The sequence below is a fragment of the Balaenoptera acutorostrata genome, chromosome 19 (assembly GCF_949987535.1).
Source record: "Balaenoptera acutorostrata chromosome 19, mBalAcu1.1, whole genome shotgun sequence".
NCBI lineage: Eukaryota > Metazoa > Chordata > Mammalia > Artiodactyla > Balaenopteridae > Balaenoptera > Balaenoptera acutorostrata.
Genome location: NC_080082.1, coordinates 28,353,738 through 28,373,284, shown reverse-complemented (window position 1 = coordinate 28,373,284; position 19,547 = coordinate 28,353,738). Strand labels below are relative to the sequence as shown.

The window sequence follows — 19,547 nt, the reverse complement described above, 5'->3', positions numbered from 1 at the left end:
GGATAGGAACTGCTTCGTCCCTCTGGGACGAAGCCAAAGACCCCAGGTCCCCCCTTGGTGTGGAGAGTTGGGCAACCCAGTTCCCCGATTTTGAATGGATCATGTGGACAGTGGTGACCAGAATGGACCAAAGACCAGAAGCTCACTTCCAAGTTCTGTAAACTGCTTATCATGCCCCCAAGGCCTTTGATCACCCTAGAAAGAGAACCCCAGGAATGCAGGAGACTCTGTAGCATGCCACTCTGATAAGCAAGAGGTGTACAGCCAATTTTGACTTGAGGCAGCATGGCTGAGCGGCTCAGCGTGTGGATTCTGGAACCACCTGAGTTTAAATCTTGCTTCTGCTAGTTCTGTGACCATCTGGAGTTATTTAGCCTCTCTGTCCCTCTGTTCCTCAGTTTCCCAATCTGTAAAATGAGATTAGGAATAGTATCTGCCTCAAAGGGTTGTATAGATTGAAGAGTTAATACATGCTCAACGTTTAGAGTTCCTGGAATAGAATAAATGCTTTAAATGTTAGCCTAGAAAAATAAAGCAATGTACCATTTCTTTCTTTTTCCCCCCCAGGAACTGCCAAAGTATTAGTGTTTAATAGCACAACTGACCAAGGTCCAAGATATGAAGTTACCGTGTTCAGGAAACGTGGGGGGCACGGGAGGGAAATCACTCTATAAATTAACTCTATAGTATGTGGTAAGAAGAATGCACACTTTATAATATAAAACCTATCTACACATAGTAGTTAGTTGCAAAAAACCATCGTCTCCTCTTGGCTTGTAAAAAGGTTGTTCCAGATTCCAGTGCAGATGAGCAACCTTCAACTCTTCTGTGTGGCAGAGATCTTGTTTTCACCGTCCAGCTCTTCCACCCCAGCCTGTGTCATGAGGTCTGTGGTATTTTTCTCCAGGTCATCAATGCGACTGCTCATGTCATCAATTCTTCCAATGATCTGGTCGGACGTGGTCTGAAATTTATCTTGCATCTGTTGCAGGGGTGTCCGCACCACCGAGGTGAGATCCTGCATGGCCTTGGGGTCAGTCTCGGCCATCTCCCTAGTTCCCAGCTTGGTGGTGCTGTCTCAGACCATCACCTATATTGCTGTTTGTCCCCAGTGTACCATTTCTTGCACCTGCTGAATATTGTGGAGCAAGTTTCCACCTGTCAAACTGACTTTGCAGAAGTAGTGTCTATAGGGCCATCCCGACAACCATAGCATCCTGACTGCCCCCTTTGAGCCAGCCTTGCTCACCTCTCCAGCCTCATCTCCCACTTCCAGCTCCCTGCCCCCATCTTTCTGTTCCTTCAATCCACAAAGCACATTCCTCCTCGGGGCCTTTGCGCTTTCTGTTTCCTCCATGCAGAGCCATCTTCCCCCAGCTCATGCAGGGCTGGCTCCTTTCATCATCCCCAGGTCAGCCCCCAGGTGAAAATGGCCCTCCACCCCACCTCCCACTCACTTTCAATCTAGCCTCCTTCTGACAGATGCAAAGTTACTGTGCTTATTCGCTGACTTATTTGATGATCACGTTTCTCTCCCACTAGCCTCTGTGCTCTTGTGAAGTCAGGAACTGTGGCCATCTTGTTCACCAGGTATTCCCAGCAGATAGTACAGTACCTGTCACATAGCAGGAACTTGATACATAAGTACTGCATGAGTGGATGATCGGACAAATGGATGGATGGATGGATGGGCGGGTCAATTCCCTGGGCTCTTCAAATCCGTTTTCAGTCCGTCTCAGGAGGAGCTCAGGAAGCCTCCTCAGGTGAGGCCATTTATGACCCCTTGCCTTCCCCTGAGGCTTCAGCTCAGACTCACACGCCCAGCTCTCTGCATTGACACATCAGTTCCTTTTGCCCATTTGGGGCTCAGGGACCTCCAGACCTCTCGCAGGCCCCATCTGCTCTGCCTCTTTTGGCTAAAACGTTTTGGTGTTCTGCTTAGGGCTCCACCAGCCCAGGGCCTTCTCTCAGGGTGGGCTGAGTACTCAGTGCAGGGGTGAAGGGGGACGTGGTGTCTGAGGTCTAGGGACTGGTTATTACCCTGGTTCCCTCCCCGTGACCACAGCCCTGTCGACGGAGTAAAGTACTGCTGTACAAATTGCTAAACAGGGCCGCCCTGAGTCCCCACCGCCACCCTGGCCCCTCCCCACTCCCGATTCCTGCAGTCCGCCAACCTCCCGGCCGGCTCCAGCACAAAGGCTGTCGTCCGTCGTCATGGGCAGGTGCGATGCAAGTCATTAAAGATATTAAACATTTCCGCAGGACCACATTATGGCTTTCCTCTTTGACCTGAGGCTCCACTACTCTTTGGGAGCCCCTTTGGATCCCACCCCTGCTCTGGCCACCTCCCACTCCCACCACTCACCCCTCCCTCTCCTGCTCCCGCTCCCGCTCCCCACCCCGGTCTTCTGGTAGCAGCCCCCTTTGGAAACAACCCCTCCCCCACTCGCTATCCAGGCAGGTCATGTGAAGCGGACTCCACTCTCCTACCTTGTTGGGGGGAAATGGGCTTGTGACTCAGGTCTGACCAATCAGTCAGTTCCAATCACCTAGCTACACAGTGATTGGTTCAGAAATGAGCACGTGACCAGTTGGTCCAATGGGAGTCTGGCGAGAGGGAACTCTTTTTTTTTTTTTAAAGCATGAATTGTTAGTTTTGTTTGTTTGTTTGGTTTTTTACTTATTTATTTATTTATTTTTGGCTGTGTTGGGTCTTCGTTTCTGTGCGAGGGCTTTCTCTAGTTACGGCCAGCGGGGGCCACTCTTCATCGCGGTGCGCGGGCCTTTCACTGTCGCGGCTTCTCGTTGCGGAGCACAGGCTCCAGACGCGCAGGCTCAGTAGTTGTGGCTCACGGGCCTAGTTGCTCTGCGGCATGTGGTATCCTCCCAGACCAGGGCTCGAACCCGTGTCCCCTGCATTAGCAGGCAGATTCTCAACCATTGCGCCACCAGGGAAGCCCCTGAGAAGGAACTCTTGGAGAAGAGAACGTGGGTGTGGGGCTCAGGTGGCTGAGCCGGTAAAGTCTGAGGCTGGTGGTGGCTGTCATTGCTCTGCCACCCAGAGCCTGCTTGAGAAGAGCTGGGAAATACAGAAAGTCAGAACTCTGTTGACATCGATATTATTCGAACACTTGGATTTAGTTGTGCCTGAAACCATCCGCCCCTGGTCTTTTCAGTTTCATGAGCCAATGCCCTTTTCCACTTAAGCCAGTTTAATGTGAACTTCTGTCACCTGTAACCCAAGGACTAATATGGCCTAGATCTGTGCTGGCTTCCACGGTAGTCAGGAGCTGACTAGTGAGCATTTGAAATGTGGCTACACTGAATTGAGACAGATCATATGTCACATACAAACTAGATTTCAAAGAAAGTATGAAGATAAAGATGTAAACTACGATTGACCCTTAAACAATAAGGGTTCGAACCGTGTGGGTCCCTTACGTGTGGAGTTTTTCAGCAGTAAATACTACAGTACTACACAGTCTGCAGTTGGCTGAATCCATCCATGGATGCTGCACCGCAGGTAGCGAGGAACCGCGGGTATGGAGGAACCTCAGGTGCAGCGGGCAGACTAAGTTATACACGGATTTTTGACCCTGGGGAAGGTCAGCACCCCTAACCTCCATGTCGTTCAAGGGTCAACTCTATTTTCTCATTAATTTTTAATATTGATATGTTAAAGTGATAATACTTTGGCTATGTTGTGTTAAAACATATTATTAAAATGAATGTCATCTGTTGCTATTTACTTTTTCAGTGTTGCTAGTAGAAAATTTTACTTGTTATGCTTCTGTTGGACAGTGCTGGCCCTGATGACCCACCTGTAAAATATCAGGAAGCAAGAGATCAGAGCCTACCCAAATAATGATGCCTCCCCACCAGAAAAGCACTCCAAAGATGCCAAGGAGGAGAAGGCTTCCTGAAGAAGGTGGGCACAAAAGGATAGGTCTGCTTTGCAGGGGTTGGGAGGAAGGGAAAGGCATTCCAGGTCAGGGCACAGCATGAGCAAGGGCCTGAGCGTGGGACTAACAGGAGAGGGGTCTGAGGAGAAACGAGGGTGGAATAAGGGAGCCTTGAGGGTTAAGATGCGCTGTCAAGGGACTTTCCTGGTGGTCCAGTGGTTAAGATTCCCCACTGCCAATGCAGGGGGTGTGGGTTCAATCCCTGGTCGGGGAACTAAGATCTCACATGCTGCGCAGCGTGGCCAAAAGATTTAAAAAAAAAAAAGATGGGCCGTCGATTTCGCCCATCAAAGTGGGGCTTCCAAGGAGGGGAGAGAAGAGCCCTAATTCTGGGGAGGGACAGGAGCCAGAATCTTCAGGCCTTTCCCACCAGCACGGAGCCACTCAGAGTTTCAGCGTTTCCTTTGGAAATTCTCTCACCCTCAAATAGCTCCCAGTTTCCCTCTGATCTTTCGATTATGCCTAATGCTTTCTGTTTTCTCTAGGCCTGTTTCCTGCAGTCCCTTTCTGTGGCTGCCGGCATCCAGCTCCTAGAAAACATACTCATGTCCTTGGAACTCAACAGAGGACATGCCAGCAGGGGCCTGGAAAGGTGACAGGTGGACTCACTGAGTCCCAGTAGGGCATCACTGAGTAGTACGAAATCGGGGTGCTCTGTCCCCCAGCCAGAGACGTCCTGGGGGAGCCATGTCCCCCCAATTCACCTTTTGCAATGCAAAAGAAAAAAAGCCATGAAAATTACTTTTCATTCTGAAAAAAAAGAGCATTACTGACGTCTCGTTTGTTCTCCAAAGATTTCCACAGAGATATAGAGCAAGTATCTTGGTTTATCAAGCTCCCCACAAAAATGAGACAGAGTCTGATGCAATATTTTTCTACATCAGGCGGTCACAAAAAGTTTGTGTTGCTGAAGGACCTCAGCGTCTTTACAGCCCTTAGCTGTCCATTGGACAGCCCCTTCCTGGGGAAGCTGGCCTCCAGCCTGGGTCAGCTCCCCTGTCTGCACCAGAGCCCTCAGCATGGCACACGTGAGTGTGTGTGTGTGTGTGTGTGTGTGTGTGTGTGTGTGTGTGTGTGTGAGATTCCCAGGCCACTGAGAATCGCCACTGATCCCCAGCACCACTGATTCATTCACCACTGATCCCCAGCACCTGGCATCTTGTAGGTAGGCACCCTGGAAATATTTGTTAATTGAGCAAATGAATGAATGAGTCCTAAATTCAGAGTTTAACCCCCCCAGATATTTACAGCACCCCAAATAAGGACCTCAGTCCTTGTGCTCTAATCTTCAAGATTACATTTCAGGGGAAGCAAGTCTCTCCTAGTTAACATCAGGCTACAGAAGAGAGGAACCTTCCTCTCTCCACCTTCCTACTCAGCCTCCTGGTTGAGTGCCCACTCTGCCCCAGCCCTGAGGACCCCAAGTAGGTGTGGGAGAAGGAGGGCGTTTTCATGAGGTTCATCCCAGTCTCTGGTGCGTTAAGAAGCCACATTTATAGGAGAGCTTCGAGTCAGACTGAACGTACAGGTTTCCATCCTCTTGAGTGTTACTGAGTCTGAGCTCATCATACTGCTCAACAACTGACAGGCCAATAACTTAAGAGACGAGCTGTTGTGGGAAGGGATAATGACTTTATTTGGAAAGCCAGCAGACGGAGAAGTTGGGGGACTAGTGTCCCAAAGAACCATCTTCCTCAAGTTAGAACTCAGGCTTCTTTTATACCAAAAGGGGAAGGGGTAAAGTCCTGGTTCCAGCCAGACTCTGGAGGGGTGGTGTTCATTTCTCCCTCCCCGCAGTCATTCACAGGTGGGCCTGGTCAGGATGTTTCTTGCGAGCTAAACAAAGGTATTTTAGCTTACCACTCATTTTCTGGGAGGCAGGGTTCCCAGAGGTGGGCCATTATGTATACTTTAAGCTTATAGGCAACATCCCTTTGGTGATTAACTTCGAATACAAAGGTTCTTCCTTATTGCATGAGGACTATTGGGGGAAACTGAGGCAAGGGATTTGGAAATATTCTACAAATGGAGCAACTGGAGAAGACGAAGGTCACCGGGGTTGGAGTGAGGGTTAGGGCTGGGCTTCCACCTAGGGTTGGGGTTTTTATCTCCCAGCCGAGGTCCCCTTCAAGATATCTGTGCATGTAAACCTCAGGAGGTGGGAGTGGTGAACCGCGAGGTTCTTCACCAAAATTCCATGAGGCACCGGGGCTGCAAGGGGAGAACAGGAGCCTTAGAATTCTGCTGCCTTAGAATCTTGGCCAGGAGGGGAAGGGTGGGGAGGTGGGGGGCCCAGCTGTGGCTGGGGACAGGTGGCATCTGCTGGCACAAAATGTGGTCTAGAAGACAGCAGCTGGAATTCATTTGGGCAGAGAGGGCAGAGCTTCTGTGGACAGCCCAGCTGAGCGGGAGACTGTGGCCTCTCTGAGGGGTAGGCTCTGACAGAGGGTAGGAGGGGAGTTGGGTGGGGACAGGGCATGTCCCAGTGTCTGTGTCTGTGGGTGTGTAGAAGCGTGTGTCTCTGGGAGTGAGGACGTGTGTGTGTGTCTGAAGTGTGCACACATGTGATTAAACGGGTGAGTGTGTATGCTGGTTTAGAGATGGATGTGTGTCTGTGGGAGTGTGGGCACCCCACCGGGCCAGTGTGTGTATACGTATGTGGGGCATTTTTGTGTGGCTGAGTTAGTCATGTGTGTGTGCTGCGTGTGAATGTGTTTTGTGTGTACGTGTGACAAGGGATGGGGCAAAGAAGCACTATAAACTTGGGATGGAGCCATTTAGAGCTTACACCATTGGAAACTTGTGGACATTTGTAGACTTGAGGGCAGGAGAGCCAAGTTCAAATCCCAACTTTGCCACGTTTCAGCTGTGTCCTCAATAGTCTCTCCTTCTTTCTAAGCCTCAGTTTCCTCCTCTGTAGAATGGGCATCGTTACCCTCACTGCCTCCCAGGGCTGACCTACAGACCACTCTGGGCAGATGCCAAGGTAACTCAGCTCCCTCTGGGGAGAGGAAATGAGAAAAGAGTTTCCATTCTCTGTGCTCTTGGAATTTCTTACCAAGAGCATGTATGATTTTTATGGTGGAGATGTTAGGAAAAGGCATCTGTGCTCTGGAAACCTTTACCACCTTTCTCAGTCTGGCTGGGGAGATGCTTGTGGTTCTGCTGACAGATGACCATGGTGGGCACGGCTGGGTGTGAGGTTATTTGCCAGGGTCAGATCCTCAGACCAGGAAGGCTCTGGGTGGTCTTCCTCTCCCCAGGAGCCAGCTAGGGATGTCACTGCCTAACTTGGAGGAGACAGGAATGCTGCTTCTCGGAAGCCTCCAGACTTGCGTTCTTGGCCAAGAAGAATTGGGCCCAGCCCGGTGCCCGGAGAAACAGGACAAAATCGCCTGCAGAAACAGACTTAAGGGTTAAATTAAATGGAAACTTGCCTTTCACAACGTCTGTTTTCTTTTCTCTCCTTTTATTTTTATTTTTTAAGGTCCTCCTCCTCCCCACAATGAATCACAAAAAGCTATTATCAGAGGTTATGTCTGGGGAGGGAAAGGGAAGGATTTCACTTTTCATTTTGTACCTTTCAAAGTAAGGTTTGAATTTTGGAACCAAATCCTTTTTTCCTCTTTGTGCTCCTGCTTCCTCCTCTCACTGGTATCAGGAAGTCTCTGGCCAGAGAGCCTGCCACTGGAGATTTTCTTCTTCGAACCTCAGTATGTGAAAATGAAATAAAAACTGCAGTCACTGTTATATAATTTTTAAAAATCCCAAAATGCTGGCTTCCAAAACTTAATTATTTTTTTTACATTACATATTTAAAAAAATTTTTAACAGGCATGACATTTACATAACTTGACTTTCAAAAGGTACAAAAGAATAAGCAGTGAAGCACTTTCCTCTCCTCCCTGACCCCAGTTTCCTTCCCCAGAGGCACTCCCTGTTCCCAGTTCCTCCTGCAGCCCTCCAGGACATCTTTGCACGTACAAGCAGATATGTATAGGTAATTCCCCTCCTTCCCCTCCTGATGCTGTAGTTTCCTACACACTCTGCTCCGTTCCTCCCCCCACCCCACCATTTAACAATATATCTTGGTGGTTGTTTGCAAGAGTACACGAATGCCTATAGAATCTGGTCATTTTTACAGAAGGGGAAATTGAGGCCCAGAGAGCTCTAGAACCCCGTCTTGCCTCACAGTCTGGGGAGCGTTCCTCAAGTTGGAGGGTGAAATCGTCAGGGCTGAACTGTTTCCACTTAGAGATATTATTTTAAACAAATTCACTGAGTGAAATAGAGCTTACCAAGATGTGTTTAAGAGCCCTTGGTTCTCAGAAGGAAGAGAGGAAATCACAGCTTCCCAAGTACACACTAGAAAACAGCACCCGCCTTCCCCGGGTGTCATCTGTGAGACAGTGCCTGCCCCTGTCACAGATCGCTGCCTCCCAGCCCAAACTGGGACCAAATCTACTGAGCCCCCTTCCAGTACTGCCACAACAGCTGTGTAGCATTGGGTAGGTCACCTTCCCTCTCTGGGCCTCCAGGTTCATCTTCCCCAAGGAGCTCCTCTCTACGCCTCACCAGCTGGAATTTGTTGCTGTCTTTCTAGGTTCCCACAACTCGTGATTTACAACCATCCTTCCCCGGTCCCCACCACTTCCTCCTTTCACTCAAATAATCTTTAATTAATTGAGCATTTACGATGTTCCGGGTCTGTGCCAAGCAGTCTTCATGCATTGAAGTTTCAAAACAACACTGAGGGGAAGGGAGAGACTGGACACATTTTACGCATTTTACAGATAAGGAAACTGAGGCTTAGGGAGGTCAAGGAAGTACCCTGTGTTACACAGCTAGTTAGCATTGGAGACAGAAATCATACCAGGCCGGGTCTGCCGACCGCACGGTCCCTAATGTGACCTACCACTCCCTTGGGTGTTGATATTCAAGTGTAAGCCTAGACAGCTTTACATCAACCCCCAGACAAAGAGGCTGGGCCCAGAGAGGAAAAGCAGATTGCCCAAAGGCACACAGCCACCAGGGCAGAGCAGAAAAGGGAACATTTCCTTCGGTCTTTTGGATATTTATCATGTACAGGGTGCTGCGGGCAGGGAGGTGAATAGAACACCTGCAGTTTGCCCCCAGGTTGCTCACAGATCTTCTGATCCATACAGTGGTCTAAGCCAGGCGTTGAGCCATAGCTACGTGCCTGGCACTGTGCGGCTCATGCATATTTTCTTCACAGCGACGACCCATTGAGGAAAGGCACTTGACCCATTTTACAGATGGGAGAACTGAGGCTCAGAAGGTGTGGAAGCCCTGGAGCTGAAGCTCTGGCACGACCCCAGCCTGTTGTCCTAACCGTCCTAGTGCTCTGCCTCCCAGGCTTGGGACTACGCAGCACTGTGAATGAATGGGGGGCGGTGTTGTATGATACCTAGTAACAGTTATTATTATCAGTGGGGTGTTGTAACTGGATGACCCTTCTCCCCGGGCCTGGACAAGAGGAGTGGGGGTTTGGATGGAGGGGTCTGGACATTTCCTGGCCCTTCATCACCCAAGAGAAAGCAGCCAGGCTCCATCCGTAGGCAGGAAGGTGACTCAGACTTTCCTCTGGGACAAGTCCAGCCTGAGATCCCAGAACCTCGGGCTGACCCAACTAGCAGCTTCCGGTCTCTCTACCATAGAGTGTGGAGAAAAGGTCCCCAGGTGATTTCTCTGGCAGGGAGAGATGGGGCTTTCAGCAGCTGAGGAACAGAGGAAAATCTCCCTCCTGAGAGAGACCAGAGAAGGGCAGTGATTTATCCAAAGTCCCGCAGAAAGTCGGAGGCTGAGGCCAGCCCTATCTGGGACATTGAACAACTCTTGGAGAGGTCCGTTGTGTGTGAGGCTGGTGACATCAAGATGGACAAAGCCCACGCCCTGCCTGGAAATGTTCATGGCTCAGTGGGGAGTGACGTCATGACTGGGCTAAGACCTTGTGTCATGTCCACCCCGTGGTGGAAGGAAGCGGCAGCCTGGTGGCCCAGAGGAGGATGCTGTGCAATTCTGTCTAGTCGGGGAGAGAGGAGGAGAGGGAACATATCAGGGAAAGCACTGTGTGGGCACGGAAGGGTACGTTTTGCCAGGTGGAGGAGGGAGGAAGCATTCCAGAAGGAGGGAACAGCATGACCAAAAGCTCAGAGGTGGGATCGTGCCCAGGGACTCTGAGAGGCAGTAGAATGTATGAGTTGAAGGCCGAGATTTTGGAATCAAACTACTTAGGTTTGAATCCTGGCTCTGTCACTTACAGCTGTGGACCCTGGCAAGCATTCTAAAGTCCTGGTGCCTGTTTCCGTCTCTGTAAAATGGGGAAAACAGTAGTACCCACCTCAAAGCGTTTTTGTGAGGATTAAATAAATTAATCCACATAAAAGAGAGCGAGGCACGTATTCTCAACTTCTATTAACAACGCTGCATTTGGGTTCAGGGAGAATTTCAGTGTGGTGGTCCGGTGCTCTTTCCTCTGTTCTTGGCTCCATCTTGCTCTTTGGGGCTCCAAGAAACCTTCTCCTCACCTCACCCAGTATTCAAGATCCCTGATGGGTGGCCTGGAGAGGGGGAGATTCTGGGAATAGGCCTAGTGGAGCTTTTGGAAAGTCCCAGCTGTCGATTGGGATCCAGCCGCAGGGCTTAGGACATGAGAGAGGAGGGGATCCTCTGGGAAGGTGGGAGTATAGGAAGGGGGGCTGCTCCAGATGGAGCAGAGAGACCCCCCGCCACCCCTCACAGGGGCCCTCTTGCCTAAGGGCTCCGGAAAACTCTTACGGAACTGGTCAGCTGCAGAGGGAGGTCACAGATTTACGGCCATTCGTAAACACAGAAAGAATTTGCCTGGGCCTCCCAGGCAGGGACATGGAATGTCCAGAAACAACTGGGGTGGGGAACAGCTGGGGAGGGCAGGACAGCCCTGGGGCTGCCTGGAGCAGTTCAGCCCCCTCCTCTGGTCTGGGGCAGGCGGGACGCCTCCGGAGTCAGCAGCCCACCTTGACCAGCCGGCGGGGGGTATGGTCAAGGGTCGATGGAAGAGCCCCACCTGAGCCAGTGTCTTGGAGGAACAGGACATGCTCATGACTTTTGGGGTGGGGATATGTCATAGGGACACACAGGAGACAGGACTTGAGGAGATGGGTGTGTCTCTAAGGATGCCTTGGGGGTCCTCCCCACTCAGGAACAGGAACTCCTGTTTCCTGTGCCAGGCACTCTGCCATCTTTGTGCTTCAGCTTCTCTGTGGGTCTCTGGGTCTTTTTCCGTGGCTGCTCAGTCTCCCTAGGTCAGCCGTGGCACCCCGTCCTCACCTCCCTCACTGCTGCGGCCCCTGCTCACTGGTGTCCCGCAGAAGCCAAGGAGGTCCTGGCTTCTGTGCCCCTCTCTTCTCCATGTCAGAAGCACAGCGGGGTTTGGGGAGAGGGGCTGACAGCCCCACACTCTCCGAGAGGGGTGTTTTCCCAAAATTCGGCTTTCCAACTGAGTGATTTAACATCTAATTGAGTTATTTATTATAAGGTAAATAAATACTAAATTTGTTTTTGAATCAGTATTACATGTTATCTTAGTCAGCTGGGCTGCTGTCACAAAATAATGTGAACCGGGTGGCTTACCAACAACAGAAGTTTATTTCTTACAGTTTTAGAGGCTGAAAGTGCAAGATCATGGTGCCGGCATGGTCCATTCTGGTGAGGACCCTTTTCCGGGCTGTAGACTGCTGACTTATTGTATCCTCCCATGGTGGAAAAAGGGAGTGAACTAGCTTTCAGGCTTCTTCTTATAAGGACGCTCATCCCATTCATGTGGGCTCCACCCTCAGAACCTAAGTATCTTACTAAGGCCCTGCCTCCAACATCACACTGGGGATTAGATTTTAGCATATGAATTTTGGGGGGACACAAACATTCAGTCCATAACACACGTACATGGTATAACAGTAAAAAACAAACCTCTCTCCCTGTCCCCTGACCCCCAGTTACTTTTCCCAGAGGTAACTACTCTTGCCTGTTTCTTCAACAATAACTTTAATGTTGATTTGTGATTTGAGAGTTTCTGTGAGGCTGATGAAAAGTCCCAAGAGAAAGCAGTAGGAAAGCAGGACCACGAAATGCCCAGAAAACATAGTTAGAGGGAAGAGTCTTTTCTCTGGGCCACTTTCCCTTCTAAACAATGATGAAAGCCCCCATTCCTGCATCCCATTTGGGCCTCTCTTCCTGGTGTGAGAATTTGACTGTGATTCTGCTCTGTGGGCTTTAAAATCTGATGAGACAGGTTATTTCTCCATTCCAGAGCATGCCTGGGGCAGGTCTGGGGTGGCTACCATTGGCTCTAGATTTAACCCCTGGTCCCAACACTTGCTGCCTTAGTGATAGGTTACCAGTTTTTAGTATATCTTTCCAGAAAGATCCAAAGGTTTTAAGCATATACGTACATATAGCCCAGTTCCCCTTTTTACTACAATTAGGATAGTATTCTGGACAAGTGATTTAGATCACTCTCACCACTTCTCTTTAACATTGTACTAGAATGGTAGCCAGTGCAATAAGTCAAGAAATAAAAGGCATAAGAATTAGAAAGGAAAAAAAAAAGCTATCATTACTCATGATATGATTGAGTACAGAGAACTTTCCAAAAGAATCTACACACTAGCTCTTGGAATTGATAAGGACATTTAGCATGGTTTCTGCATCCAAGGTTAATTCAAAGGTTAATTATATTTCGATAAACAAGCAACATACAAATAGATACTTAAATTTAAAGATGAGATGATTAAAAATTTTTAATGGAAAATTTAAAATGTTATACAGTACCATAAATAATTTGAAACCTAGAAAGAAATCTAATAAAAGTTGTACAAGACCTCTACATTGAAAACCGCAAACTATTTTTGAAAAAAATTTACAGGAAAGCTAAATGAATGGAGGAATATACCATGGCCATAGATTGAAAGACTCAGGATTATAAAGAGTCTACTTCTCATTTCTTCAAATTGATCTATAGATTTAAGGCAATTCCAGTAGAAAACAATCCCAGTTTTTTTTTTGCACATGTATAGAATGTCTTTATTCTTGAAAGAAAGATACATGTTTGAAATATTTAAGAATGTAGTGTCATCATTGAGTATAACTTCCTCTCACTGAAAGAATACTCTACCTAAAATTTCTTTCGTATAGCATGTAACAAACATCTATGTATCTAATGCAGGAAGAAGCCTTTACATGCAGATGGAAAGGAAGATACATCCTGTCCCTGTTTGAAAGCTAGGCTTTTCCCACCTTCAAAGCAGCTTTAAAAACACTAGTGCTACAGGTCTGTTATACAATTCACTGCATGCATGACCCAATGAGTATAGCTTCCTTTCACTGAAAGAACGCTGTGCCTAAAATTTCTTTCATGTAGCTTGTGAGAAACATCTATATAAATCTAATGTGGGAAGAGTCTTCATAAGGACACGGAAAGGACGATACCTCCTTTTCCTGTTTGAAAGCTAGGCTTTTTGCAGCTTCAAGGTAACCTTGGAAACAATAGTGCTACAGATTTGTTATATAATCATTGCATGCATGACTCACTGAGTATTAAAAAAAAAAAGAATAGAGTGTCATGATGTCTACAATTTACTTGCAAATTATTTTTTTTTGTTTTTACTTTTTTTTTTTTTTTAAAGCTGAGGCTCTTTCTTTTTTTTTTTTTAATTTATTTATTCATATTTATTTTTGGCTGTGTTGGGTCTTCGTTTCTGTGCAAGGGCTTTCTCTAGTTGCGGCGAGCGGGGGCCACTCTTCATCGCGGTGCGCGGGCCTCTCACTATCGCGGCCTCTCTTGTTGCGGAGCACAGGCTCCAGATGCGCAGGCTCAGCAATTGTGGCTCACGGGCTCAGTTGCTCCGCGGCATGTGGGATCTTCCCAGACCAGGGCTCGAACCCGTGCCCCCTGCATTGGCAGGCAGACTCTCAACCACTGCGCCACCAGGGAAGCCCTGTTTTTACTTTTTTAATGTTATTGTAATAATGTTTTTCCATAATCATTTGAGACATTTTCTTCTCTAACCGCTTAATAATAAACTAATTTTTTAAAATTAAAAAAATTTATTGATGTATAATTAACATACAGCATTATATTTCAGGTGTAGAACATAATGATTCAATATTTGTATATATTGTGAAATGATCACCACAATAAATCTAGTTAACATCTTCTGTCACCATGCATAGTTATAATTTTTTGGTGTGTGTGATGAGAACTTTTAAGGTTGATTGACTCTCTTAGCAGCTTTCAAATATGCAATACAGTGTTATTAACTATAGTCATGCTGTACATTGGATCCCCATGACTTTTGATTTTATAACTGGAAGTTTGTACCTTTTGACCCCCTTTACCCATTTTGCCCACCCTTACCTGCCACCTCTGGCAACCAGTTCCCTGTATTCATAAACTTGTTTTTTATTTTTAATTCCACATGTAAGTGATATTTAACAGTATTTGTCTTTCTCTGTCTGACTTATTTCACTTAGCATGAGGTCCTCAAGGCAAGACTTCATTCTTCGTAATGTGTTTTTTTTGTTTTTGTTTTTGTCTTTTTTTGGCCGTGCAGCATGGGGGACCTTAGTTCCCTGGCCAGGGATTGAACCGTGCCCCCTGCAGTGGAAGCATGGAGTCTCAAGCACTGGACCACCAGGGAAGTCCCTGTAATGTGGTTTGAAATCAAGGATCATAATGCCTTCAGCTTTGCTCTTCTTTCTCAAGGTTGTTTTGGCTATTTAAGGTCTTTTGTAGTCCCATACAAATCTTAGGATTGTTTGTTCCCAGGATAGTTTTTATTACATGCAGATTCTAAAATTTCTTTGGAGAGGCAGAAGGCTAAGAATGGCCAAAGCAATCTTGAGGAAGGAAAGCAAAGTTGAACAACTAGCCCATCAGATTCAAGACTTACTATAGAGCTGCTGTGCTTAAAAAACAAAACAAACAAACAAGCAAAAAACCCAAACATGTCGTATCAATCAATTATCTAAATGGAAAAAAAAAAAGGAATATTGACCCTGTATCTCAAACTACATATATAAAATCAATTTCAGATTGATTGTTGATCTAAACATGAGAGGTAAAACAATAAATACTTTAGAAGAAAACAAGAAAATATCTTCATGACCTAGATGTAGGAGATCTCAACTGGGGATATCAAAAAATGCTAACCATAAGAAAAAAAAAATCGTTAAATTAGACTACATTAAAGCAAAAATTTGTGTTTGTCAAAAGCTGGGCAGGGGAGGTCATGGTGAAGGGGACTTCATGTTCTGTTCTGGATTGTCTGAATCTTTTTTTTTTTTTCATTTTCATTTATTTATTTATTTATTTATGGCTGTATTGGGTCTTCGTTTCTGTGCGAGGGCTTTCTCTAGTTGCGGCGAGCGGGGGCCACTCTTCATCGCGGTGCGCAGGCCTCTCACTATCGCGGCCTCTCTTGTTGCGGAGCACAGGCTCCAGACGCGCAGGCTCAGTAGTTGTGGCTCACGGGCCTAGTTGCTCCGTGGCATGTGGGATCTTCCCAGACCAGGGCTCGAACCCGTGTCCCCTGCATTGGCAGGCAGATTCTCAACCACTGCGCCACCAGGGAAGCCCCAAGTTTGGTTTTAAAGCAAAGGAAAGTTTTATTCTTTGGTCAAATCAAAGAATGGACAGGTGCAAGCTCTGGCTCTAGAGTACGCGCTACCCGCCTCCCTCAAGGCCGTGGGCGGGGCCGCTTTACAGGGTTCTTGTCAAGTGGAGAGGGGGCGGGGTTCTTGCAGGTCTGGCGCAAGCGTGTTGCTCACGCTCCACATCGCAGTGCCAGGTGCAGCGTCCCTGCACACGGCCCTGCCAAGTTGGGGTGCTGGGCTTAGTGGTTCTGCGATGGAAACTCTAATCCGTGGTATTAGGTGCAAGGCCTCTGTACCTGGTCCCCTACAGGCAAGGGAAAGTAGACTAAGCAAAGAAGAAATTAGACCTTATCACCTAGATTCAATCTTATTTTTCCCTGGACCCCAGTGGGCTTTGCAGGTGACAAAAGCTTTGCCTAATCCAAGGTCACAAAGATTTCGTCCTAAGAGTTTTATAGTTTTAACTCTACATTTAGGTCTCTGATCCATTTTGAGTTAAATTTTGTGAATGCTGTGATGTAGGGGGTCCAACTTCATTCTTTTGTGTGTAGCTATCTCGTTGTCTCTTGGCTCCTTGGTTGCAAATCAATTAACCGTAAATGTAAGGGTTTATTTCTGTGTCGTTGATCTATACGTCTATCCTTATTCAGTCCCACATTCTCTTTATTACTGTAGTTTATAGTAAGTTTTGAAATTGGGAAGTTACATCCTCTAACTTTGTTATTCTTTTTCAAGATTGTTTTTGTTATTCTAGGCCCTTTGCCTTTTAATATAAACTTTAGAAACAGCTAGTCAATCTCTGTGGAAAAGAAAAAGACTTGCTTGGATTTTTTTTTTTTAATTGGGGTATAGTTGTTTTACAATGTTGTGTTAGTTTCTACTGTACAGCAAAGTGGAGTTCCCTGTACTATACAGCAGGTTCTCATTAGTTATCTATTTTATACATATTAGTGTATATATGTCAATCCCAATCTCCCAGTTCATCCCCCCCCCCCACTTGCTTGGATTTTGATAAGGATCGAGTTGGATCTGTTGATCAAATAGAAGAGAATTTCCTGTAGATAATGAGTCTTCCAATCCATAGACACAGAATGTCTCTGTTTATTTAGATTTCTATTACTCTTGGCAAAGACATAATTTTCACTTTTCAAATCTTGCCCCACATTTGTTAAACTTATTCCAAAGTATTTTATTCTTTTGATACTGTTGTGAATGGAACTGTTCATTTTTGGATTGTTCATAAGTGTACAGAAATACAGGTGATTTTTGTATATTGATCTTCTACTCTGCAATCAACTGTACTACTGTTGTTTCTACTAGGGTTTTGTGGTTCTGTTTGTTTATTTGTTTTTGTTTTTGCTTTTGTAATCCCCTGAGAATTTTCTGTACATAGGATCATGACATGTGCAAATAGGGATAGTTTACTTCTTCCCTTTCGGTATGGATGCCTCTTATTTCTCTTTGTTGCTCCAATAAAATATTGACTTAAAGTGACTAGAGCAGAAATCCTTGTCTTGTTCCAGATCTCAGGGGGAAAGCATTTGGTTTTTCACCATTAAGTATGTGTTGGCTGTGGGTTTTTCATAGATGCCCTTTATCAGATTGAGAAAGTTCCTTTCCATTTTTAGTTAGTTGAGTATTTTTTATCATTAAAGGGTATAGGATTTTGTCAAATTCTTCTTCTGGGTCTATTGAGATGATCATGTGTTTTTTGTCCTGTATTCTATTAATATGGTGTATTGCATTGATTGTTTTTTGTATGTTAAACTAACCATGTATTCCTGAGATAAATTCCACTTGATCATAGTTAATCCTTTTTGTATTTTGCTGGATTTTGGTTGGCTAATTTTTTATTTAATAGAATTTTTGCATTTAGATTCATAAGGGATGTTGGTTTTCCTAGTTTTGTTTGTTTGTTTTTGTTTTTGTTTTCCTTAGTTTTCTTTTTTGTGATCTCTTTTTCTGATTTTGGTATCAGAGTAACATTGGCCTCACAGTATTACTGACCCAGGTACTTGGAGTCTTCAATCAATAGAAATTGATAAGAGGCCAGATGAGAAATTCAGGCAAGGCTTCATTGGGCTCTGGCTGCAGCAGGAGGGAGTGAAAACAAGAAACAGGTGCCCTTGCTTGCTCTCTGAGGAGATCAGGCTGATTCCTTAAATGGGGTGAGTGTAAGGGGTGGATTGGTGGGTTGGGCTGGAGGGATGGCTTAGGTGGGCTGTCCACCCCCTTGGTGGTGCTGTGTGCAGGGATCACACAGAGCTTTTGCTCTTGGCACCTCAGAAATGGCAGCTGGTTTTGGCCTTTTTGTATCTTATTCATAATTTGCCCTACCCGCACATGCATGCAGTTATTTTTAGTCCCTTATAGTTTCTTTGTATTCTCGAGTAGACATTTATCCAGGTGCAAGCACTCCAGTGAAGGGTCCCAGGTGCCGGGTCCCAAGTCCCAGCCTATCTCAATAGAATAAATTGGGAAGTATTCCCTCCTATTTTTGGAAGAGTTTGAGAAGGATTGGTGTTAATTCTTCCTTAAACTTTTGTCAGAATTCACTAGTGAAGCTATCTGGGCCTGGCCCTTCTTTGTGGGAAAATTTTGATTACTAATCCAATCTTTTGGCTTGTTATATATCTGTTCAGACTTCCTATTTCTTTCTTAGTCAGTTTTGGTAGTTTTTGTCTTTCTAGGAATTTGTCCATTTCATCTAGTTTATCTAATTTGTGGTCATACAGTTGCTCATAATATTTTCTAGGTAGTAATATCTCCTGTTTCATTCCTGATTTTGTTAATTTGTGTCTTCTTTTCTCCTTAGTCAGTCTAACTAAAGGTTTGTCAGTTTTGTTAATATTTTCAAAGAACCGACCTTCGGTTTCGTTGATTTTCTCTGTTGTTTTTCTATTTATTTCCACTTTAATCTGTACTATTTCATCCCTGCAGCTTGCTTTGGATTTACTTTGATCTTTTTTTAAATTAGTTTCTCATGATAGAAGTTTAGGTTATTTGAGATCGTTCTCCCTTTTAAATATAGGCATTTAGAGCTGTAAATTTCCCTCTATGCACTGTCTTAACTGTATCCCCTAAGTTTTGATGTTTTGTGTTTTTGTTTTCATTCAACTCAAAGTACTTTCTAATTTCATCTGTGATTTCTTTTTTACTTACTGGTTATTTAGGAGTTTGTTGTTTAATTTTCATATATTTCTGAATTTCCAAAAATTCCTTCTGTTATTTTATTCAATTGTGGTTGGAAAACATACTTTGGATCATTTCAGTTTTTTAAAATTTATTGAGGCTTGTTTTATGGCTTAACATATGGTATATCCTGAAGAATGTCCTGTGTACACTTGAGAAGAATGTTTATTCTGCTATCGTTGGGTTAGAATGTTCTATAGATGTCGGTAAGGTCCAGTTTTTTTAATAGTGTTGTTCAAGTCTTCTATATTCTTATTGATCTTCTACCTATTTATATTAATTATTGAAAATGGAACATTGAAGTCTCTATTATTGTTGAATTATCCCTTGGATTCTGTCAATTGTTGATTCATGTATTTTGGAGTACTCTTAGGTGAATATATGTTTATAATGGTTGTCTTCCTGATTGATTGACACTTTTATCACTATAGAATATCCTTATTTGACTTTAGTAACAAATTTTGTCTTAAAGTCTATTTTACCTGATATTAATATAGATACCCTAGTTCTCTTTTGCATTTATATCTCTATTTGCATGATATATCTTTTTCATCCTTTTACTTTCAACCTATATGTATCTTTGGCTCACAAGTGTGTCTCTTGTAGACATAACATAGTGGGATCATGTTTTTAAAAATCCATTCTTCATACTCTGCTTTTAATTGGAGAATTTAATCCATATGATTTCAGTGTAATTACTGAAAAGGTAGGAGCTGTGTCTGTCATTTTTCTATTTGTTTT

At 45.3% G+C, this 19,547-nt stretch overlaps 1 protein-coding gene across 1 annotated transcript; it reads right to left on the bottom strand.

Annotated features, from left to right (window-relative positions):
* Positions 1-817: 817 nt before the first annotated feature.
* Positions 818-1,048, bottom strand: LOC103005383 (heat shock factor-binding protein 1-like). The gene has a single exon (XM_057534889.1). The coding sequence runs from the start codon at positions 1,046-1,048 to the stop codon at positions 818-820; it is 231 nt and encodes a 76-aa protein (XP_057390872.1).
* Positions 1,049-19,547: the final 18,499 nt, after the last annotated feature.